Source organism: Buteo buteo, chromosome 20 (assembly GCF_964188355.1).
Source record: "Buteo buteo chromosome 20, bButBut1.hap1.1, whole genome shotgun sequence".
Taxonomy (NCBI): Eukaryota; Metazoa; Chordata; class Aves; order Accipitriformes; family Accipitridae; genus Buteo; species Buteo buteo.
Window position 1 is genome coordinate 2,304,635 of NC_134190.1, and position 24,736 is coordinate 2,329,370.

Here is a 24,736-nt window from a genome sequence, read left to right on the forward strand (position 1 = left end):
ACAAAAAAATTTGCACCAGGTTGAAGTAAAATTGAAGGCTGCAATCCTAATTTCTCCCCACTCAACCTTTTGCGCATGTAGTATGATACTGTATGATACAGTTTTCGTCTTTATCATACATGAGTCTCTTTCAATAGACTTCTCCAGGCACCAGATGGATGGTACTTAAAGAATGATCAGCTATTTAAAATTTTCTTCTCATGCTCATATGTGATCCCACGCCTTATACATTGCATGCTGTTCAGTCCTTGTTTTGAAGAGGCAACTGTTATTTTTTGCGTGTTTTAAAACTACATTTACTCTTCTAATTTATCATTGTATCTAGTTCCTTAGTGGCACTAATTTTGATAATAGTCTGTACCATGACAAAATGAGCTTTAACATTAAAAGTGCCCCAAAATACCCTTGCCTCTGCAGGTAACATCATTACCATATTGGAAATCTGCTATTGCTAGCCAAGACACCATTCCAGTCGCTTTCTTAAGCTTGGAAAAAGGCAGGGGGAAGATGTTGAGACACATCCCCAACACAGAAACTGCTTTTTCGTGCAGCCACCGTTCTCGTTACTGTAGTTACACCCTGGTTTGAATGGGGGTGGCAGTGGAAGCCGATACCAGATATCAAAATGCTACCACGCTTCTCTCCCTCTCCTTTGCTTGCTGCCCTACCACCTCCACATCTGCCACTCTGCTGCCACCTTTGATGGCCAGAATCACTTCCTCCACCCCCTTCTTTGAAGGCCTCTACACTGCAAGACAGACTGAAGTGTTAGGTAGAGGTCTTCCATCCCACCGAGGTATGGGACCCCCACAAACCCACCAGAGTCCCCTTCCAAAAGGCATTGATACAGACTGACGCGAACAGAGTCTTTCTGCCCTGTTCCAGCACTTTGCTGGGAAGGTACAATAGCAGGAGACAAGAAAAAGGCCCATGGCTTCCAAGTCTGTTTTCTTTACTTTTGGAGTGGAGATGCTGCAGCCTCCTCTGGGAAGGAAGTTTAAGGTAACCACTAGTGCTCCATCATCAATATTCCATCTGATACACTGCCCATCCACTGACTCATGGAATCAGCTTACAGGCTGACTCCAGCCTGAATCACCGGGCCTTCAGCTGTCCCCTGCGACCCCGGGGCTGCTGCGCAGGAGAGCAGATTTCTGGGAACCGTCCTCATCTCCCGGTAGTCCCAAAGCACACAGTGGACCTTCTCCTCCGCTCGTCCAAAAGGTGACCTGGAAAACTCCTGCTTGGCCCTTCTGGATGCTGCCATCCCTTTAGAGACCTGGGGGCTCAGGGCCCTACCCTGTCCGCCTCTGGTTTCCTTCGGAAGCCAGTTTCTGTCAGCCGCGACCTGAGGAGCAGCGGCCTGGTGGTCCTGCTGCTGCAAGGCAAGGCCCCAGAACGAGAGGAAGCGGGTTTATTTGTTTTGGGTTGTTTTTTTTTGTGCCCAACAGCCACAGCTGAAACCCAGCAGGAGAACGCGGGGCAGCTCTCTCTCACACACACACACACGCTCGGACATTCGCACACGGGAGCTCCTTCCCCCGCGGCACCACCTCAACTTCAACGGCGGACGCTTCTCCCCGCCAACGCCCCGCCGCTCCTCATCCCCCCCCGGGCGGGAAGGCAAAAAAAACCTCCCACCGACCTTGCCTCCGTTCCGAGCCGGGGAGTTACGCGTGTGTAGACCAGAGCCAGCCACGCCGTGCCACCCCCTTCCTCTCTTTCTTTCTTTCTCCTTTTCTTTCTTCCTCCTCGCCCCCCGGGCCCCTTCCTCTCAGGGCCGCGGCCGCCTCCAGTCAGGCGGTTGAGGGGGCGGGAACCGGCACCGAGCCGCCGCCGCCGCCCGCCCCGCTGTGTGAGGAAATGGCTCTCACGTGAGGGAGGCGGCAGCGCCCGGCTTTACCCTGCCCGCTGCCCGGGGAGGAGGAGGCGCCAGCGGGTCCCGGGGCTCGTCGGCGCCATGCCGACCAGCTTCACGGTGGTACCGGTGGAAGCGCAGGGCGAGGAGCGGGAGCCGGCGGAGCGCGATGGGCAGCGGCAGGAGGAGGAGGGAGAGGAGGAAGACGACGAGAGGGAACGGGGCTCCGGTGAGAGCTGAGGCGGCGGGAGGAGGAGGAGGAGGAGGAGGAGGAGGAGGAGGAGGGGGGGGGGAGAGCCGGCGCTTTGTGCGCGGAGGAGCGGGGGCCGCCGCGCGGGGCCGGCCCCCCGTGGTGGGCTGCGGCGGGGCCGCCTCGCCTGTGGGCAGCCGGCGGTGCCGGGGGCTACCTGGCCAGGTGGAGCGGCGCGCCTCGGGGAGAGGGCGAAAGTCCGGCGCCTGGGGTGGCCGAGAGCCGGTTTCTCTCTCCTTCCCGAAGCCGCCGTCGCCGCCGGCCGGGAGGAGGAAGCGCTGCCGGCGGAGGCTGCGGCCGGGGGGGCGGGCGCGGCGCCGTGGGTCCGGCTGCCGCTTGTGAGGAGGAGGAGGAGGAGGAGCGGGAGTCGCCGGTGCCGCCGGCAGCCCCGCGGGCGGGCGTGAGAGTCACAGAACCGTAGCTCGGGTTGGGAAAGCCCTTTGGGGTCACCGAGCCCGACCGTTAGGCTGGGTGTCGAAGCCGAGTCCTGCAGGAGCTCCCGAGGGAGAGCGGTGGGAGGGAGCGGAGGGAAGGTCCGTGGCCGCGGAGAGGAGCGGAGCCTGGCTCGCTCCGGCCGTGCGCTTGAGCCTTGGGTCCAGTGGGTGTTTGCTACCGGAGGGCGAGGTGTCGGAGCCTTGCCCCCCTGCTAGGCCTCGTCCCCGGACCCCCCCGACCCCCGGGGGGAGCAGGATGAAGCCCGAGGTGGAGCGCGGGCGGCCGGAGCTCGGGTCTGCCTGGTCCGGGCAGCCCCTCCGCGGCGGGGTGGGCGGCTGTGGGCACGGGGCGGCGGGGAAAGGAGCGGCTTTGTCGGCGGGACGGTGAGGCAGCGCTGGGGAAGCGGTAACTCCTTCGTAACTCCTTAGTAACTCCTTCGTAACTCCTTCTGCCTTCGGCTCAGAACCCCTCAAGGCTTCCTCTTTGCGAAGCGCGTCGCAGCGGCACGCTGCTAGCGCTACCCGAGCTAGTTGGGTCTTGCACGTTGTTTTGGAGGCCGTGCTAACAGTCGGTACTCATTCTTAATGTTGTTTTGGGGTGGGTGGGTTTGGTTTTTTTTTTTTTAGATGTAGATGATCATAGGTGAATAGATGGGTTTTTGTAAAAGGCGATTCCTCGTAATGGCGGCTTCTCCTTTTTGTGGTTTCGGTCACGGGTAAATAAGGGTAATACCGTTGGATGTGTATGTAAAGAGATGACAACAGATATTTGACAAGCTTAATGTAGTTACGTTAATTTCTCTTTGCATAAAGGTTCTTTAGGAAGATGATCCAGTAAAATGCCAAGCTGACAAAGCTGGGTGGTTTCCTCCCAGAGCTTTCTCCCCTCAAGCCCCTACCTACCCGTAAAAAATACGTAAAACACGTAGTTTCATTTTCTTTGGTACAGTCAAGCGATGAGCAAGTGCTCTAATAACTGCCAATTTTTTTTTTCCCAAACTAAATGGAATAGAAAAACCAAAATAGTATAAGCTGTGGCAACAGTTGTTTTCCTGTACTGGGTGGATGACAGCAGTACAGCATTAATCTGTCTGGGCAGTGTTCCTTATGGTAGAAGAGCTAGTCAGAAAGGCAGGGAGTGTGGTGTTTGGTCAGATGGCATCTCAAAATACTGAACATATACATACAGGCATAGTTAGACAGGAATTGTTAGACCACACATATATATGAAGCATCTGGAAGGCTTGGAACACTTGGAAATCTTGGGCGGGTGAGGGGAAGAGTGGAACTGGCACTCTTGTAGTGGCTTATTTCTAACCTTTAGGGTTGTGATGAAGAAAAAAAATAAATAATTCTTCACGCAATTAAGTAGAATTTGTGTGGACTAGCAGTTACATTTGCAAAATATGTTTACTGTATATCTAATATATCTACTGTTTTGGATCTGTGTCACTTGAGTGGATGAATTTATGTATGACTTTTCCTGTTAATGTGCCTGTAAAATAAGGAGTAGAAAGAAAAACACTAAAAAGGGAAGGCACTGACTTGTAAACAAGATATAGTCAGAGAGCTCCGATTTCATTAAGAGATTAAACGCTATACTTGGGTACAGAGGTTTGGGAAATGAACGACATACTTAATGTTGCCTCAGGTATTATATGGATGCTTGTGGTATGTAAAACTGTAATGCTTAAAATTAAGTTAATGCTGTGTAATAATTATCTTTGACTCATTCTTCTGAAAACTTTAAAGAATTCTGAAATACTAGTACAGCTAAAAACTGTTCTAGATAAGCCCATCTAAAAGCCTGCTGCTCAGAGAAGCTTGCCTTTCTCCCTGCTCTAGCCTTGAGAAAAAGACTAGGGAGTAAAACATTTCCTTCCCAGCCCTCTTCCACATCCCTGGGTTCCCTTCCTTTTTCCTGCGCTTGACCTTGGTGCTCATCAGAGGCTTCACTGGGCTGGTTCAACGTGCTAAACTGGCAGAAAACACAACTCCTCCAGAGGGAAAAACATGCTTCCCCTGTTTTGGAGTTGAGGTGAATGAGTGCTGCAAAAAGTCTGAGAATGGCTAGAGTTGTGTCAAGGCGGGAGTGGGGTAAAGCTGAGGGTGGAGATAGAAGAAAAAAAAGAGGGAGAAGGGGAACTTCCCCTTTGGCTCACCCTTAGCCTATATAGCTCAGCATATAATTTTGTTCCAATTTTTAAGGAATCTAGAATTTTGTCAATTTTGATTGAATTGTCCAGCTTAGAAACCAAGTAGTTGTTCTGGAACTTCCTTGACTGCACTAGTACCTTGTTTAAAAAAAACAAAACAAAACCAAACAAACAACAAAACAAACCACCACACCCCAAACAAAAAAAAAAACAACTGACAAACTGAAAGAGCACGAAGCATCCCCCACTGCCACCCTCAAACCCACAACACTGTTTTTTGGAGGAAAGGAGACTGTATGCTGTTAAGCTATTAGATCGCCAGTAAAGTAGTTCTGGTATGTTAGTAGCAAGGCACTTGTCAAAGGGGATAAATGCAAAGAATAGTTGATATTATTCTTATCTGACACTCATCTATGTGATAATGGGGTAAGCTGGGTTGTTCTTACTTCATGCTCTTCACTCCTTCATAAGCATCTGAAATTCTGTAGCCTTGTATTTTCTGGTGATGTGACACCCTCACATGTGTGAAGGAAGGAAAGACCTGGGTGGGTGGCTGTTTGGCTGGATTATAGCACTGGCCAAAGTAGAACTTGGGAAGAGTAGGGAGGCAGAGTGGAAATGAATGCTTGGATTGAACAATATAGTTGAGGGTTGGAGCCTGCTGACTCAAATATGCACAAAGTGGCAGAAAGCATGTGTGCCTGTGTCTTTTTTTAAATGTGTTTATAATACAGTACAAGGGAAGGGTAGTCAGGAAATAGTAACTGGTTGCAGAAGAGAAGGAAACGGGAGTCTGTTGTAGGCAGTAATGGATGAAGTTTTATGAGAAATTCTGGCTTTGATTTGTATTGGCTTTTTTGTTTTCTTCACATGTGTTAGTAGTGACTGTCTATTAGATAGACCTGTCAAAACTTTGTGAAGTTGATCAAATCTCTATTTCATTACAGCTCTCCATGTCAGGTGTTTCAAAGCATAACTAGTATTTTTAGCATCCCATAGTATTATTTACCTAGCCACAGCAGTGTCTTATTTAGAAACCAATATGAGGACTAACTCCTACAAAATCTTTTTAAATTGAAGACCCTCAAATACAAGGAATATCAATGGCAAACCTGGTCATCTACCAAGAAGTCATCACATAACTAATGAAGCACAAATACTGTGAATTTCTGTAAAATGTTAATTCCTGGAAAACCAGGAAACAGTTGAGGCAAGTATCTATATATGCAGTGGAGGGAAGACAGGCTAATCTGAGATGTCTGGTGTATTTTCAGTCAGCTTCTGCTCAAACACAGAACCAGTCTGTAGTTCAGAATTTACTCTACAGATAAATACAGTATTACATGTTCCCCTTCATCCTGTTGCAGTTTGTCCAGTTTTCTGTACCCTGACAGAATGCAAACTGATGTCTTCGCTTTTTTTTTTTTAATCTCTACAGGTTAGTTATCCCTCTCTGCCCTATTCATGTGCTTAGCCAGTAGTGTGCACAGCGTTTCCAGTACAGGCTAAAGGCTCAGGTCTAGAGATATGCATGGGAGCATGGGTTGGCAGATACGATACTGTTTTCCACATGCTCTTCCAGGCTCCAATAACTTCTGGGTCAGAAAAAGATGAGCCTTCTATGAAACTGGATTTATTTCTCAATTTTCGGTGAGTTTAGATTTTTAGATTAAGTTCTAAATTTGTTTGTATTCTAAATACACTCAGCGAATTTCTCTTCCATTATGTTTTTGGCACCTCACAAACTGTGGCAGCAAGATCTGCTGCTCAAAGGCAAATTACCTCTTGTTTGTTTGTTTTCCGATCCAGTCATCAGATTAAAGGCATCAAATCATGCTAATACTTGTCAGGTCCCTTTCCACATTACTCAAGATTTTTATAAACGTTGTCCCATCTTAACCCCATCACCTTTTTTCCAAACTGAAAACTCTTTATTTAGTCATTCTTTACAAGGAAGCTATTTGTTACTTATTGTTCTACTTTCTGTCTTTCTCTGAACTTTTTCCACTTCTGTTCATTTTGAAATGGGGGAAGTTCTACAATTGCACATGATAATCAAGTTGTGAACAAACAGTGATTTCCCCCCCCCACCTTGTCTAACATGGACTTCTTTCCCTTTTTGTTCCTGATGTTCAGGCTGTGGTGTGAAAAGTAATTATTGAGCTGGCGTTTTTATGAAACAATTCATAACCAAAGTATCTCATTCATGAGAGGTAATGAGCAGTTGGAGCCCAACTGATGTAGGATTGTTTTCCTTCATGTATGTACACATCTACTCTTAAATTTCTACATCGAATTTTGCCTGTTGGTTTAACATTCATTTAGTCTTGGAGACCTGCAGCTCTCCACTGTTGGCCTGTGCCTTGACTGTCCTAAATAACTTGAAATAGTTTCAAACTGTCACATCTCTGGTCACTTCATGTTTTTTATTTTTGTTGCTGTTTTTTACTACTGTGCAGAACAGCATGTGTCCCAGGAGAATTTCAATGACCACCTCCATCTCTGAGAATAGACCGTATTTTTTTTCTATTTTCTTACTCAGTTATTTACCTATGGTTTATCTACTATCTTCTCTTTTATTCTATGGCTGCTTTATTTCCTTAAGTATGTTCAGAGGACTTCATCAGAAGTCTTTTGGAGATCTTGGCGGACTGTATGAATTAGGTTTCTGTTATCCATGTGCTTGTTGATCCTTTCAAAGAACTCTTTCAGGCATGTGGGACAGAATATCCCTTTACAGAAGTCACATTTGTTTTCCTCCTGCATCACCCCGATGTCATATTGTATAATACAATGTTCAGCTGGAAAATATTATTCCTGTTGCAGATAAATGCGTATCTGATGTTTGATCACAGGCACTGGAGTTAGACACAGGGATTTTCTTTGCTCTGAGAGGTATTGGCTGTCCTGATGTATGTCCGGCTCTGACAGGGTGCTCTAATTGATCCTTTCACTGTTTAATATAGCTACATGTATCATTGTGAATATAAGTGTTTCTGTTAGCTATTGATAGCTCTAAGGGACATGGGGGCAAATAAAGGAGGCAGAGTTAAGGATAATAAACTAAATAACTGTGGAGTAAGTGATCACTTAGAATTTTGTAACTGTTTAAACATTCCTTTTAGACTGTTGCAGTTTTGACCTTTTTTGGTAAGGAGAGAACCTTCATGCTTGAAATGGGCAGCAAATTATCATTTATACTCTGTTGTGTTAATTTCATGTGAATGAAATGCTAACATTCTCTTACTGTACTTATTGCCTAAGAGCTAAATGTAAATAACACTAGTCATAAAACAACTTTAAAGTAGAATATTCCCAGAGAAAGTAACATCAAATATAGTGATAACAACCCTCATAATTTTAACTTCTCTGATCCTGTAATGAAAATACTGTTACTGAGATTTTTTTGATCTTGATTGCTGATTTTTCTGTTGGTTATAATACTTTTGCAGCCATCAGAATATGGTGAATAAAGGTTTTCTGGTATAACTGGTTTTTACTGTTTTTCATAACAGAACTTTGCTTGTAATGTTTTGTTATCTTACAAACTTAAGATGACTGTTACTGTGTTAAAAGCTCACAGGTAAGCGTTGTAAAGACTACTTTTGGTAAGGGATATAGTTTGTTACTGCATAGCAGATCTTATTAGCTGCTGCTGGGGGAAAAAAAGTATTTCTATTCTCTCCAGTGCTACTGCTTGTGAACTGTTTTAGGGAGCCAAATCGGCAGGAAACTAGCTATGGCAGAAAAACAGTTGTTTTTAAAAAGTTGTTTTAAGAGGCTTTATTTCCTTGAATCAGCTCATTGCAGAACAACGGTGGTGTTCCACCCCCACCCCAACAGGGAAAACCACCCCTTTTGGCAGCACTGACCTGATTAATTTTTCCTGCATCTTTGAACTATGTTGTTGCTTTACATAAAAATAGATACTAAAGCATGGGGAATGAAACGATTGGCACTTTAGATTGCTCTTTAGATTAATGAACTATAAAATGTTATCACAGGGAACTTATTTTCTAAATCTGAGTAGAAATATTGAGGGTTCCCCCCTTAAAAAAATGTGTTGCTTGGTTTAAATGAGTTCTCCTACCAATTTTATTTTTTTCTACACAATCCTTTTGTGGCTTATGTGGTGGTTTTTACATAATCAGTATTTCTTTTCCTACTTGATTCAGTGTACCAGTTGAACAAGGAGCATTTCTGGTATACACTATAATTTGTATAACTGCAATTCTTTGTATGCCCTGGCTTCGTAAAATGTCCAGACAGTAGCTAGCAGAATTTTAATTCTGCTAATAGTGTAGCTTTTCCTGTCAGGTTTCTATTTACCTTCCCCTACCCCAAGGTAATAAGAGTACTTCAGGTTTGGAGTATGTTTTCCTTGGCTCTTTGCACCTTTGGTGCAGTGGTGACAGTGTCATGATTTAACCCCAGCCGGCAGCTCAGCCCCACGCAGCCGCTTGCTCACTCCCCCCACAGTGGGATGGGGGAAAGAATCGGAAGGATAGAAGTGAGAAAACTCGTGGGCTGAGATAAAGACATTTTAATAGGGAAAGCAAAAGCTGCACACACAAGCAAAGCAAAACAAGGAATTCATTCCCCACTTCCCATGGGCAGGCAGGTGTTCAGCCATCTCCAGGACAGCAGGGCTCCATCACGCCTAACGGTGACTTGGGAAGACAAATGCCATCACACCAAACATTCCCCCTTCCTTCTCCTTCCCCCAGCTTTACATGCTGATCATGACGTCCTATGGTCTGGAACATCCCTTGGGTCCATTGGGGTCAGCTGTCCCGGCTGTGTCCCCTCCCAACTCCTTGTGCCCCCCCAGCCTCCTCGCTGGTGGGGTGGGGGGAGAAGCAGAAAAGCCCTTGGCTCTGGGTGAGCACTGCTCAGCAGTAACCAAAACATCCCTGTGTTATCAACACAGTTTTTAGCACAAATTTAAAATGTAGCCCCATACCAGCTACTGTGAAGAAAATTATCTCTATCCCAGCCAAACCCAGCACAGACAGCAAAGACAAATTCAGTGGCAAAGGTGTCATCACTCTCAGCAGTGGTTGTGAATGTTTTTTCCTTACCTGCTGAAAGAAAAATACATGGTGAAGTGCATTGGGTATATGTGGCAAGGTTTTGGCAGCGATGGGGCTGCAGGGGTGGCTTCTGTCAGAAGATGCCAGAAGATGCCTCCATGGCAGACAAAGCCAGTTCTAGCCAGCTCCAAGACAGACCGGCTACTGAACAAAGCTGACCCCATCGGTGATGTTGGTAAGAAGGGGTAAAAAAAAAAAAAAAAAAAAAAAAAAAAAAGGCTGAGCAGCAGCAGCTAAGAGAGAGGAGTGAGAATATGTGAGAGAGACAACCCTGCAGACCCCCAGGTCAGTGCAGAAGGAGGGGCAGGAGGTGCTCCAGGTGCCGGAGCAGAGATTCCCCTGCAGCCCGTGGGGAAGACCATGGGGTGCAAGTTGTCCTCCTGCAGCCCATGGAGCAGATACCCACCCTGCAGCTCATGAAGGACCCCATGCCGGAGGAGGTGGATGTGCCCTGAAGGAGGCTGTGACCTGTGGAGAGCCCACACTGGAGCAGGCTCCTGGCAGGACCTGTTGCCTGTGGAGAGGAGTTGATGCCGGAGCAGGTTTTCTGGCAGGACCTGTGACGCCATGAGGAGATCTGTGCTGGAGCAGTCTGTTCCTAAAGGACTGCACCCCACAGAAAGGACCAGTGCTGCAGCAATAGTTGGAAAAACTGCAGCCCATAGGAAGGACCCTATATTGGAGAAGGACCCCACGCTGGAGCAGGGGAAGAGTGAGGAGTCGTCCTCCCTCTGAGGAGGAAGGAGCGGCAGAGACAAGGGGTGAGGAACTGATGGTAACCCCCATTCCCTGTTCCCCTGTGCTGCTGGGGGGAGGACGGGGAGAAAACTGGGAGTGGAGTTGAACCTGGGAAGAAGGGAGGGGTGGGTGGAAGGTGTTTCTAGATTTGTTCTTATTTCTCATTATCCTACTCTTTTATTAATTGGCAATAAATTAAATTAATTTCCCCAAGTTGCGTCTGTTTTGCCCATGATGGTAGTTGCTGAGTGATCTTCCCATCCTTTTCTTGACCCGCAAGCTTTTTAATCTTATTTTCTCCCCCTGTCCTGTTGAGGAGGGGGAGGGATAGAGCGGCTTGGTGGACACCTGGTGGCTAGCCAAGGTCAACCCACCATATGAAGTCTATGAAAATCACAGTCTCTGATTTCATATGCAAATTTTCAAGTAGTTGCAAAATTGGACGAAGTTTTGATGCACTAGGTTGTGCAACACTAGGTTCTTGCTATGCTGCCCTGACCCCGCTTTACAAGAGGTATAACTGTTTCTTTGGCAGCTTTTCAACCCTCAAAATTGCAGTCCTTGAGTTTTAGGGCGTCAAAAGTGTTACCTACTTATTTTTAAAGGTCTGACGGTAATCTTCAGAAATGGATCCGTGAGCAGTTAGTAGTATACAAACATAAAAGATGGTCCCTGAGTAACTTTGCTCTTGAATCACAGCTATAAGAAAGCATGGCTTAATAAAGTCTGTGTTAATTGGACAGTATTTAGTATCTGCTTCTTGATTTCAATGGCTAGCATTCTTAATTAGGCACCTTAATTAGCTGTATCCTTTAGCTAACTCATAGCAACCAAAAATAAGCAGCATTCAACCTGTTTAGGAAATCATTCTGGGAGCCTTTGGGAGGTGAGATGTTAATTGGTAACTGCTTTGCAAAAATGAATTTTTTTTCTTAAACTCATGTGTATCTTCTGGAAAAAAAAATCCTCTCTCTTTTTGGAAGAAGAAATGAGAAACTTGTTCTGTTTGTTGCCTTCTGACAAGGGGCACACAAGTTTGAAACTCTTTTTAAAGTTAAAAGCATCTTCCTACAAGTTTACTTTTTGAAGAGGATAGATCCTTTTAGCAGATTAATTCCAGTCTTGAAGAATGGGAAGCTTGTGTATTTTTCATCTAGCTTCAGAAAGGAAAGTTTAGAACATCCTTGAAAATATGTTGGAACTTCACTTTGTTACCTGTAGAACTGTCCTGATAGAAAATTAGCAGGGCATAAACAACCTAATAGCTTGCTGCCATTGATTAGTGACCAGTCCTATCTCTATCCCTCTACTGGCCTTTCTTGCTTTGTGGAATATCTGCTGAGGACTTGCACAAACAGCTTTATTTTGCTAATGAGGAACAAGAAGCAGTACCTGGGGAGGAAAAAAAAAAAAAAGAGAAAAAAAAATAAAATGGGGAGGTACAGGAGGCAGGCTTTTTGCAGCATCAGTGGGTTAAAGCAGCTCTTTTAGGCTCTGATAAGCACCAGAGCTGGTTCTAGGAAGGAAGAACTTTGGGAAATGGACTTGGAAGGAGCCTTCAAAGCTTTCAGCCTTTCCACAGTTGACCATGCTTGTGGCATAGGTATTAGGATTACAGAGAAAAGTAGGTTTTGGATGTGATTCAAAGATTTGACGTCAGGAACTGGTCTGTTCTAAGCAGTAACATCAATTTAATAGAATTGGAACAGTTTGTATGAAGTTGTTTAAGGCTGGTATAGAATGTGTGAAATAGATTAATGCATAAACTAGAAAACAGTGACGTATCTAATTTGAAAGAGAAGTAAAAAATTATGCAGCCAGTCTTAAAGAGGACCCCTTTATAATTTCAAAATACTTCTTTTTAAAAAGAGTGCTTGCAATTACTAGAATTATGTTTTAAGGTGTTTTTTATCTGTTACATCTTAAGTACAATGAACGCAAGCTTTTTCTACATAAAAATCAATGTTTAGCAACTATACTTATGGTTAACTTGCTTAAGATCTGCTAATGCATACTTGATGCATAAAATTGGCTTTTTTAATAGTAGATGGATCTTTGGAATAGGTTAATGCTACTTGTTGCTAATGTGTACTGATCTGCTTAGTGGGAGTATTTTAAAGTGAATTTATTTGATGGAAAGAAAATTTTAAATGTACTTATTATTAGGCCAAGACCTGGGATGTTTTAGTGACTTGACCCTGCCCATTTCACTAAGCATGGTGTTTATTGCTGACGGAAATCCTTCGGCTTAATTCTCTTTAGAGAGTTCTGTGACTGTCATGTAGTTTGGCTGTGTCATGTGCATGCTTCACACTGCATGAAGCCTTAATGACTTGTTTCAGGATTAATCCAATAGTAGTAAGAAACAGGATTTGAGGTCTTACACAAAGCTGAGAGGAAGCAACTGTCAGTTTCCTGTTTCAATTCGTGATACGTGAAGAATCAGTAGAGGGGAATGACTTGATTTTTTTCCTTAATCATGAGTGAACAAGACTATGAAGAAAGCGGGCCAAATCCAAGTGAGTCTCTTCAAAAGACAATACCATTGTTCTAATGACTTTTTTATTGGAATAGCAGGTTCTGTGCTTCCAGCTATATTATAAAGAGCTTTTGCAGTGTGTTTTCATTAGAAGTAGACTGTGCTTGATTATAATAGTAGCCTAAGTAAGGGAAAACTAAAATTTAGTGATGTTGATAACGTGATGGATGTAGTACTAGAGTCCTCCATTATGTAAAGGGGTTTACAAGGAGCTTAAGTACACCTTGTTCTGCTTTTCAACATAACTTACTTAAATTGTGCTAGTCATTGATAAAAATAATGCAAGAAATTCGTGATGTAGTACATATATTTAGACATTTCTTTACCAAAAAGACCAATAACCTGCAGCTTTGAAGTAGATTGCACTGAATTCTTAAACCATCTGATGCAAAATTCAGAGGCAAGATGCGTTCAGGCAAGGTTATGGATGCCTTTTCATAATTTGAATTAAAGCAAGGTAGTGTCTTTTGAAAACTTGAGTTTGTTAGAATTTTAAAGAATACTTCTGTATATTTGGGGGTTAGGAGTGGTAAGAAACTAAATTTTTAAGATTGGGTTCTCTTTAGTTGCCTGTCAATCAAAAATTTGGACATACAGGAAGTAAATATGCACGATAGAAGATAGAATTACAGGTTTTGCCACAGGCAGTTTTCTAGGATGTGAAACTTGCGTGTGTCAGTCTTAGTGACTTCTAAACTTTATTTTACCTTAAAAAGTTTATTTACATTAACAGTAAATGCTTGTTTACCCTTGGGCAAAGATAAGGATCTTATCTTCATATTCTCAGTAGGTAATGGTTTGTTCTTAATGTGACTGAATAATAACTTAATGAAAATGTTACCATAGTTTTTTATTAAAAACTGTTATTTTTCACCTGTATCTGGCTAACGGGAACCTACTTCAAGGTACGTGGGCTGTGATTAAGAGTTGCCCTTTGGAAACTATGAAAGGTTAGGACTTTTCTGTGAAGTATTGTTCTTCAACTGCATTTCACTTTAGACAGCAGCATATAAAGTTAGAAATTTCTAGTGGGAAGCAAAACTTTCTAGTTTTACACATATACTTGTTTAGAGAACAGCTATACCTTATCATAGCCAAGCTATCTTATTTGAGGCCGTGTGGTTCAGAAGTTTTAGATCATTCTTATGTCTTTGAATACCACTTGTATTCTTTTGCCATGTATTTTGCCATTTATTTTTCAGGTAGATGTTAAACTCTTACAGCATGACAGGAGACATAGATGCTTGCTTTTTTGGACAGAATGTGTTTGATCAGAAAAGCAAATAGGAACATTTCCTGAATGTGAACAATATTGACAGACGTAGTGTAGGACAGTGAGGAAGCAGTGAATCTGGAGAGGATTTAGGGGTCAGACTGGAATAGAATAGCATGAGCTTGGTTTAATGCTGTGGTAAAGAGGGCTAGCCTGATCCTTGGAGTAGAGAGGTGATGATTATACTTCTGTAAATAGCATGCTTGAGACTGGTGTTAGAAGGCTGTATTTGATTTTTACAGTTTGAAAAAAAAATTTTTGCATAACTTAAACTGGAGAGAATGTTGCCACAAAAATTATTAACGTTAGGAAAATGTTTTATGAACTTAACTGTTTCAGTTTTTCAAAAGGAAGCTTGAGATGATTTGATAAGTATAGTTACCTTCAGAGACAGAAAATACTAAGTGGAAGTGGTTAAATTTGAAAGGTGTACGAGAATGTTATAGGTAGAAGTTTGAAAAGAGCCAAATATAAATAGGAATAAGGAACAATTTGAGATTTTTACAGTAATTAAAAAACATTTAATCTTTATAAAGTAAATTGATAGGCTTTTTTCTTATTTCCCTTCAAAAAACATCAAGAGATACACTGGTCAAATTTCAGTATGCATTTTCAAAGTCATAGAGCCTAATGCAGAAATGAAATTCGGCAGCCAGTGGAAGGACAGGAAATCAGATTAGATGGTCTAATATTTTTGTCCTTAATCTCTTGAACAGGCATCCTAGTGCAAATTTAGGATCACTTAAATGATCATTTCCTTCTAGTCCAAGCCCTGCTCTGCCACTTTCCCAAAGACAAGACACCTGTAACACATTTTTTTCATACTCTACCTCATTTGATTTGGGGTGGCGGGGCAGGAAAGGGCGAAAACCAACCACTGTAGTTCTATGTTGTAGTACTGTTGGCATCAGTGCTATGGAAGTGGCGTTGCTTACGCTGATTGCTCATTCCTACGCCAATGGTGTCTCTGACAGCACAAGCATTTATGTAGTGAACACACAAACTCATCTGGATTAAAGGTAGCAGGAAGAATAAAACCAAAAGCAAAACAACCCCCTCCCTCGGCATTAAGTGCACACCACTGTTGCATTTATAATAGTTCTGTTTGTGTGAGGAACAGTGTGAGGATACAGACACACAAATGGGTGAGTAGTGTGAGAGGAGAATGAGAGGGCCACCTCTTTGGTGGCAAAGGTGGCCTCTGCCTGTTTAAGCTATACTGTTGGGTTCTGTCTGTCTTGGTGTAAAATGGACCAATCTGGATCAGCTTAGAAATTTTTAACTGGTAACATACCTTAAAGTATTATACCTGTCAGAGTTTGTGAGGATCACTGCTCTGAAACTTCTGAGGAATATGAATTTGAACAAAGTGCTGTCTTTTGCCTGTGTGACCAACACTTTGAATTGTGATATGCAGACATATTTCTGATGTAAGTTTTGTTTGGTGTGTGGAAATGTTAATGAGAAATCATCAGATGACATTGGCGCCTCTAAACTTGAGGCTAGCACAACTCTGGGATGGTTTGTGATAACTTGCGTGGGTTACACTGCATTGGCAGTTGCAGGGCTAGGGCGTGTGGGAGTGCACATTGTGATCATCTGCGTGAACACTCTGAATGTTGCCTCCCGAACTTGTCTCCTACCTTCTCTGCTTGCAGCTGTAGATCTCATGTAGAAAAGATGATGTAATTTGTTGCAGCTAATTTCTGTGTAAATATAGCTACACCCATCACGGGTGCTTGAGTATCTGTAGAAATCAAGATTAGGAATTGTTGCATGATCTGTCAACACAGAAAATACCAGACACGCTTCTAGGAAAGGTACGTTAGTGATGGCTTTAGTTTGTCCACTGGTCCATCAGTAAGCACAAAGTTGTGAACATTCCATAGCAGGTTAAAATAGTAATAATAACAATAATTTTAAAAGTATATATTTGAGGGGGGAAAACAGATTTATTTCTAGAGCTTAGGCTTTGATCACCTTATGTTGGCTGGAATGGAGTGTCACATCAACAGGTGGGGGTTTTTTGTGTGTGTTGCAAGACAGAGGAAACATTAGACCATAATCAAGCCCACAAAAGATTTTTGTTGTTGTTGTTTTATTTTGCCTTTCTTATGGATCTTTTAATACCAGTGGTGGTCCAAGATGAAATACTGGCTCAGATGGACTACTAATCTAGTCCAGATTTAAGATTTTTGCCTGTAAACCCTCATAACTTGAATTACTTTCAGAAATCAAGCAACAGGAAGCATAGATTTTCAGAGTGCTTTGGTTGAGGAGTTTTAATTGGATTCCAGAAGACATGTGCAGCTTAGAGGAATGTCTAGAACTACATTGGAAGTTATAATTTTTATTGTATGTTTAACTCGCCTCCACAACTGAGAAGAGTTTGAATTGTTGCAATTTCAAAGAAGCCTGAGGGAAAGGTGATTTGCTTGTCAAGCACTGGAACAGGCTGCCCAGGGAAGTGGTTGAGTCATCGTCCCTGGAGGTATTTAAAAGACATGTAGGTGTGGTGCTTAGGGACATAGTTTAGTGGTGGACTTGGCAGTGTTAGGTTAATGGTTGGATTCTGATCTTAAGGATCTTTTTCAACCTAAAGGGTTCTATGATGTTATTATCTTTAAGCTTTCTCACAGAATTCAAGAGAATAGGGTTAAAACACAAAGCTGTAAATGACTTGAGACTTAGTAGTGGAACGAAGTACCTATTCCATGTTACCTCAGTGGAAGCAACTGAAATATTTTTTTTCTATTTGCACCAGAGGTGATATTTACAACATTTGTGAAAGGTGTAAACCCTGTCTTTTCTTAGTTCTGGTTTTCCAGTGAATCCCTTCTTTCCAAGAAGGGATGAGCTAAGGATTGGGATAGTAGCTTGTTTCATTAACCTCACCGTAGTTGCTGGCTGTGTGTTGAGGTCCTAAAACTAGTTCTTTCTACTGGAAATGGTGTAATACATCTCAAATTGAGTTACATGTTTGTGAGGCTCACAGTATTTCTAAGCATATTAAATAAGCATGCTCCCAAAGGTGTTGTTTTTTAATTTACAGTCAATATGATTTTGTTGACAGCAATGCTGAAAACTCAAAGGAGCTTGTTCAAAGGTGTTCATAATTGTGGGATTAGTCAACAAACTGCAGATGAGAGAGTACTTGTCAGTACATTTTTGTGGTCATTTTTCCAGCATTGATCCTCTTTCAAATAGAGCTAAAATAGATAATGTTGATCATGTCAAATACTATAAAAAAAGCTGTACCAAACATTCACAAAATGAGACAACTGTATTAAAGAAACGGGAGACTTCTGTAGAGTCTGGTAGTGACAGGCTGTTTTGAAGACTAGCATTAGAAAGCTTTAAAATAGGTAGATTATTTGTTGGAAACACTGAAAAGGGATTTGAAGAACAGGAAACTGAAGCTCTATGTTTTTTCCATTTGAAGTCTGTGAGGTGCATTTGACAAGACTCGTTTGTTAGAGATATTGTGCTCTGAGCTTTTTCCTATTGGAACAAAGCCAAATAACTTTGTTTAGAAATACAAGCATATAAAGGAAGACTTTATTATTCTCCTCCTACAATTTAAAATACTCGATGTACAGTGCTGAGGTGCTGATTTTTACCTCCAGAACTGGTAAGACAAAACTATATTCTTTAACCTCAGAATTGTGAATACCGATTCACATTATTTGTTTGGTTACCCTTTTGATGTTTCGGTTAGTCTACTGGTACACACTGAAGCAGTAACACCAGTGATATTATGCACTGTATGAATGCAGAACAATACTTGAAATTCCCCAGCTCACTTTCTGAAGAGTAATCCTTTCTGAAGGGATTTGAAGTACCCTGAAGAGAATACTAACATTTAGCTAATAAGTACAGCTACCAGCTGTCAATAGGTGAGAAAGTCAATAGAACTGTGGTCTTAGCAAGGCAAATATCAAGCAACCTTAGTTGTATTTTAACTTGGGAATGTGCCTTTTAATGAATGCTTTGTAAAAACTTTAGCAAAAATAACATGGTCATTTTAAGGAATGGAGCTAAAAGAAAAACAGTGTTCCAAAAATCCTGGGAAGAAAGTGCAACGTCTTAACTAAGAAGTTCTAGTGCTTGTACGCTTTAGCAAGATGATGAGAGGAATCAGCATGTATTTGCTTGGGGACAGAGATGCTTTTCGTTGTCTGTGGAAAAGCTAACTGAACGTTTCTCTAAGTACGATGGGGCTGATTGAAGGATAAATGGCAATTTCTCAGACAATCTTGTGCCAAACCAGCATGTTCCATGCACTGTGAAACATCTCAGGGTGCTGGTCCACGAGGGAGATTCTTTTGTGTTCACAGTGCTCTTTCTGCTGGCCTTGCGTTGTGTTGTTGGAGGAGGGGAACCTAGCCAGGCTGTAGGACTTGGAGCAGTGGGGGAACAATTATAAACTGTAGAGAAACAGAAGGGTGAAAGCTGGAGGATATGGATAGAAGGAGATACATTGGATAAGAATAGTAGTTGTGGATGAATTCATTAAAAGTTCTTCTCTGGATCATGGAATTAGTTCTAGACCCCTAAGCTATCTTTTGAGTCTCTTAAGATAGTATGTGACTTCTGTGTCATGATACCAGTAAGTATAGAGATACTATGGAAAGTCTATTGGACAAGGGAGCTATGGAGAGCGGTAGGAAATCTGTCAGGGATGTAGTCACTCATCTGCTTGAGGGACTGAGATCTATTTCTGTCTTTATTACAACCAAGATAATACTTTGTGCTGAGACTGGTGTCCGTGTTTGCAAGAGCTTTGTTCCTGGACTTCATATGGGGAGAAGTGTCCTGGAGGGGGCGGAGTAGAGGACACAGGGAAAAGACTACAACTTGTTTTCCAGCTGTTCCATAATTCTGTAGTGAAGAGGCTGCGTAGGTGCTATTGCCCTAACTTGTGAATGTAAGGGCAAAAGCGCAGATGGGCAACTGGCATAGGCAAGAACTTGAGACTCTTTGGGAACGCCAATGTCGTGACAGTAGCAGCACATAATAGCTTTTGTATTGCGTGGACTGGAAGGCAGTGAAAGCGATGCTCTATTTTTTGAGAGGTGTGCCAGAGTAGGTCAGGGAGCTACAGCTTAATGAGATGGATGTTTCAATAACGAATAGAATAAATATAGCATGTCATGGAAGAGTCCCCATAACCTTTACAAAATAATTCAGTTTACATTGTTTTTTCATAAATTCCTACCTCGACTACTGGAGTTTCTTTGAGGGGGTCAGTAAAGTAATGAAAAGGTAGGTTGGGGTCTTTTTTAATTGTTGTTGCCCAGAAGGTTTATGTGGAGTTCTATTTTCAAGTGATTTTAAGTAAACTAGAAAGATGGGGCAAGGAAAAGGGGGGAGATCAGTATATGTATTAAAGAATAATAACTGATAGTTAAGAGGCAGAACACTATACAAACATCAGACTGTTAAACTTAATTTCCTTAAATGAAGACATTGAGTCCACGCGTCTGGGATAAAGACACAGTGTTTGATAGCCACCTCCAGTGTTATCTGAAACCAGTTCTTAAACCAGCATCTTCTGACTATTCCGTTTATGGTATACCTTGTCTTTTTTTTCCTTTTGTTTCTAATTTTTGCACTTTTTTTTTACCAGGGGATGGGGTTGCCAGGGAAAGTAGTCCATTTATTAACAGTGCAGAGATGGACAGAGGAAACATGTATGAAGGAAAGAATATGGCTCTCTTTGAGGTAAGTTAAATACCCCAAAACCGTATTTCATTCACCTTTGATTGAGGCTCTGGTAATAAGATGAAAACAAGCAAACCCCTGTTTTCTTTCTCTTGTGAAACTTAGTGGGGGAAAAATCAATTTTAATAACTTTTCAGTACTTTGTTTCCTGCTAACATTCCATTTCAGTGGTTTTGAATGATGGAATAAAAAAAAGTGCTAAGATTTTTTTCCTTCTATATTTTAGTTTATCTGTACAGGTAAGAACAGTAAATTTTGGTATGCATTGATGTGAAGATATGAAATAAGCCTTCTTGCGTTTAAAATTTTGGGGCTAGGATCTAGAAATTGTTGTTAGAGAAAGCTGCTGAAAGTTAAATCTAGTGGTTTTAACAAAGCAGTATCCAGTTTTAAAGGGATTAGCAAATATGTTATGTTGAACAGGGAAAATACAGGCTTCTTTTAAAGCAGCAAAACTATAAAATGAACTGTGATAGGCCATGATTTAGTTATAGTGTCCAATTACAGTGTAAAGCATACCATAGCTATTTCTACTTTCTAGTATAAACATCTACTTTATAATGCAAGTTTTAATGCCTGTTTAATTCACTGAATGATTGCAATCATTTACAGAAAAAAGTATATTGTTATGGTACATTTAAGTGCTACTTTTACAGTGAAATAGTACTTTTAGTAAAGTTTAACCTAAGTTGTTCTGCTCTAGCAGCATCAACTGGTCTTGCTTTGGTGCTTGCTATTAACAATAACCAAGGTCCTTCCAACATTGTTTGCTTAACTATCCTGCTGTTGCATTCTACCCACTGTTTTCTTGTCATCTTCTTATGCTCCTCACTTCTTCCTTTCAAATATCTTTGCACAGAGGACATGATCTTTCAGTTCCCTCTTTCTGCATGACCCAAATAATGTATTTTTACTATTTGTCACTAAGTCTTAGAGCAGATTGTGCTAAGGATCAAGGTAATGTCAGTCATTAATTTTCTGTCTTTGTCATGTATGGAATCTGTTACTGTTTTTTGACAGAAACCATAGTAGTGGAGTTTTGTTACTGAATTTCTCTCCTTCAACTTCTATTCCATAAAGCAATGTTCAAAACTCCCTGTTGTTCAGATTAGCTGTTGTATTCCTCAGTGTCAATAAACTGGCGATACCTGCTTTTTGTCCCTAATCTCATTTGAATATATGCTTGCATCAGCTCTTTTGAATAGTGGCTGACATAAAATTCTCCACTGATGGTATAATGATGACTATCTTTTACATATCTTGGATTATAGACCATGCTGTTAGAAGGCCTTGAAAGCCTTCTAGTGAATTCATCACCATTGCTGTTGTAGTGGTGAATCTTTTTTGGTAGTATGTATGTTTCATAGTATGTTTCCCACAATCTTATTCTTCTCATGTTTTCAGCTGACTTGTGTTTAAATTTTTGTATAAACTGTTAGAAAGAAGGCTATTATAGCCTTGATTAGCATGACCTGATGCCTTAGTTCTTGTCTTTATGTGCAATCCTGATCTCTTGTCTTCCGTCCAATATTTGAGTTTACGTACTTGATTGATTTCTCTGGTTCTGCTTCTCCTGGAATCTTTTTATTGTATATGCTTCTCCTGGATTTTATTATTTGTTTTAGCATGTTTTTGTTTTGTAGCAGATATTTGGCTAAAGAAAGATGGGTTAACTTCTGTGTCAAGTAATATTAGACATGTGCAATTACATGTGATATGCATATGTATCTATATTTTCAACAAATGAATACTTTGGAAGTAGCATGTGTGGTTTGAGATAAAATATTGTAAGCCTGCAACAGTAGGCTTGAGAGTGATCCTTAAGTATCTTGGTGCTTGAGGGAATCCTTTAAGGCCGCTCTCTAGACACAAGCAAGATGCTGGAAAAACAGCCTAATGGCTCGACCCTGCCAGTACAGTCCCCTAAAAGCTGTATTGTGGTAGGAATAGATTTTTATAATTAACAATGGCCCTTCTCTAGATTTCCCTTATGTTCCAGCTATACAAGCTGTGTATTGTAAGATAGTGTAAAAAAGTGAAAGAAATACTGCAAGGTAGCCATGTAGTGTTAAACTTCCAGAAAGATTTAGACCTCTTGTTGGTTGAAAGCTGACTGGTATTTTGTCTCACTAATTTTTGGATTTGAGTGAATAAGGGCTGACCTGTTGAGAATGTGTTTGATGTAGTATCATAAAATCATGACTTTTAAAAAAAAACTATTTAATAAATGCATTATTCTTAAAATCCCAACAGGAAGAAATGGATAGTAATCCCATGGTGTCATCTCTTCTTAATAAACTAGCAAACTACACTAACCTAACTCAAGGTGTGGTGGAACATGAAGCAGATGAAGACAGCAAGCGAAAGGAGGTCAAGGTATTTAAACTTCTAATGAGTTATTGAGACAATGCTAGCCACAAAGAGGAGCATTTTTCAGCCTAAAAAGAAAATATGTGGATGCCTAAAAACAGGAGTGAGATTTGTAATACTGTATTTAAAACTGAAGTGTTTGCAGTAGGATTTGTGTTAATTCAGTGTTTTTGTTAGCATGTTTTAGCAAGACCTTGCTGTAAAAGCCCTAGATAAAATGTGCAAAGCTGGGACCTGAAACATGCAGCGCACCCAGTTTCCTCTTCCTTTCTTTTTTTCTTCCTTCTGCCCTTGTATGAGCATCAATATCTTTTGTCTACCTCTAGTGCAATTACAGTATGGCTGGTTTATTAATACATTTTAATTGACTGGGTTTTTACCTAAAGTTAAAATTTGAGGCAAAATTGAGATGAAAAAAGTCACTCTTTTAAATCCATAAACATATTTGCTCCTGTTAACACGGTAGCAGTGAGTAGCTCTCTTGTTTCTCTGTGTCAGAGTAAGTATTTTTAAAACTCAGTGGGCACATTCCAAGAAAACATTTTGTTGCATGCCTCAAAAATACGGTAGTTATCAGGGGGAGGTGGGAAGGAAAGGCAAAGGCTCTGTGTGGCACATCACTGAACACACTTGCTAGAAGACAGCAGCCGAATTCTTCGAGGGCTGTCTACTGGATACCCAAAGTGCCTATCTAGGCCTCTGTAGAAATGGAACATATGGAACAGTCGGAGTCTGCAGTGAGAAGTTGGATTGATCCTTCTGTGAGCAGGGAGCTGCTTCAGAGAAAGAAAGCGTGGATCAAAAACATGTGACCTGACAGAGTACAAAAATTCTCAGGCACCGGAGGGCTGATGAGCTGGAACTGGTTGAGCATGGTGACTGAAACTTAAGAAATTTAAGGAAGATACTGGGAAAAGGAGGGTATTGGGAGTCACTTGTCCTTGTGTAGGAGAAGGGGTGCTGCTACTGAGTTTGTATGCTGAGCTATGGAGGAAGGAGGAGAAGCACATGAGAAGGAATAAAAGGAAACGAGCACACAGCAGAAGAGACAGATAGGAAAAGGTGCTTGAAAGTAAGGTTAGAACTGGTGCTCATTTGACTGGAAGAGAGATTTATGGTGTGGTACCTAAATATTTGCAGTAGATGTTTGCATTAGGACTTGGCTACTATAGGAGGTTGGTACCAGGACAGTGGCCAAGGGCGAGGAATGAAGTCCAGCTGTTCTAGCTTTTTCCTTATCCTGCATTTGTTTGTATGTGGGGTTTCTTTTTGTCTCATTGTGATTGTTCTGTATTTGTTTCTACTCATGTGAAGATGCAGCTTGAGATATGAGAGAACCAACACTGAGTGACTCACACTTGCCTTAGTGTGATCCCTGTCCTCTATCCAGCTGCTGTGCAGAGGTTTTTGTTAACACAGTGCAGCGTTGGTCCCTCTGGAACTGCCTAGCCAAATGAACACCGTGTCCTCTCTTGCACTTCTTCTCGTGTGAGCACCATCTGGTGGCCTGGAAACATGATTTCTGTGCATGTGTCTGTCATCAGTTCCACGTCTGAAATTAAGTGATGGTTAAGTAATAGCCTGGCAGGGTGACATTTTTAATGGCATAACTGAGACAGTAGCATTGATGTTGCACGTGGGTATTGCCCAAGATGCTAAGAAAAAGGTTGTAGTCTAAATGGCATTGCATGGTTCTTTTTAAGTACTTGGAAACTCTAGTGTTTTCTTAATAACTTTGTTAACTTACAAAGCACCAATACTTGCTTATTTATTTAAATTGATTGCCTTTTTTCGCAGCCTGAGTTGTGATTTAAGAAGAGCTTCTGTATCTGGAAACCTACTGTGTAGAACTATTGCTTCTAATTTGAGTACTTCAAGGCCTGATTTCTTCATAAGTGTAGAAGGTTGGAACTTTAATGATGAAGCGTGAATGCTTTTTTGACCCATGATGATCACCAGAAAATAAAAAATACAAAGAAATGTACTGCATTGTGGCAGGTTTTACAACTTTTGCAAAAACAAATTGTAGTGAGCTCTGCATTTTTTCTGGCCTTGTCATAATACTTTGTCTGTCTTTTTTTTTTTTTAAATTGAAAACACTTATTGTTGAATATCATTTTGTGGACTGGCTGCAGGGCAATTGGTGATCAACTTTTTTCAGAATATATTTGGTATTTTGATTATGGCAATAACTTCTCTTCAACAGCAGTGTGTTCACTGGTATTTCAGAAAAAAGTTTGTAAAGCTTTGTAATAAACGGATGAAGGGGCTTCCTACCCCTATCGAGGTTTCATCCTAATT

General features: G+C 41.6%; 1 protein-coding gene across 2 annotated transcripts in view; it reads left to right on the top strand.

Annotated features, from left to right (window-relative positions):
* The first annotated feature begins 1,873 nt into the window (after positions 1-1,873).
* SLC12A7 (solute carrier family 12 member 7) overlaps positions 1,874-24,736 on the top strand; it is a 69,684-nt gene continuing 46,821 nt past the window's right edge. For both annotated transcript variants that reach the window (XM_075052355.1, XM_075052354.1), the window contains exons 1-3: positions 1,874-2,087; positions 19,971-20,065; positions 22,319-22,441. In XM_075052355.1, the coding sequence (XP_074908456.1) occupies positions 1,961-2,087; positions 19,971-20,065; positions 22,319-22,441 (345 nt within the window). In that variant the 5' untranslated portion in view covers positions 1,874-1,960. The remainder of the gene's footprint in view (positions 2,088-19,970; positions 20,066-22,318; positions 22,442-24,736) is intronic.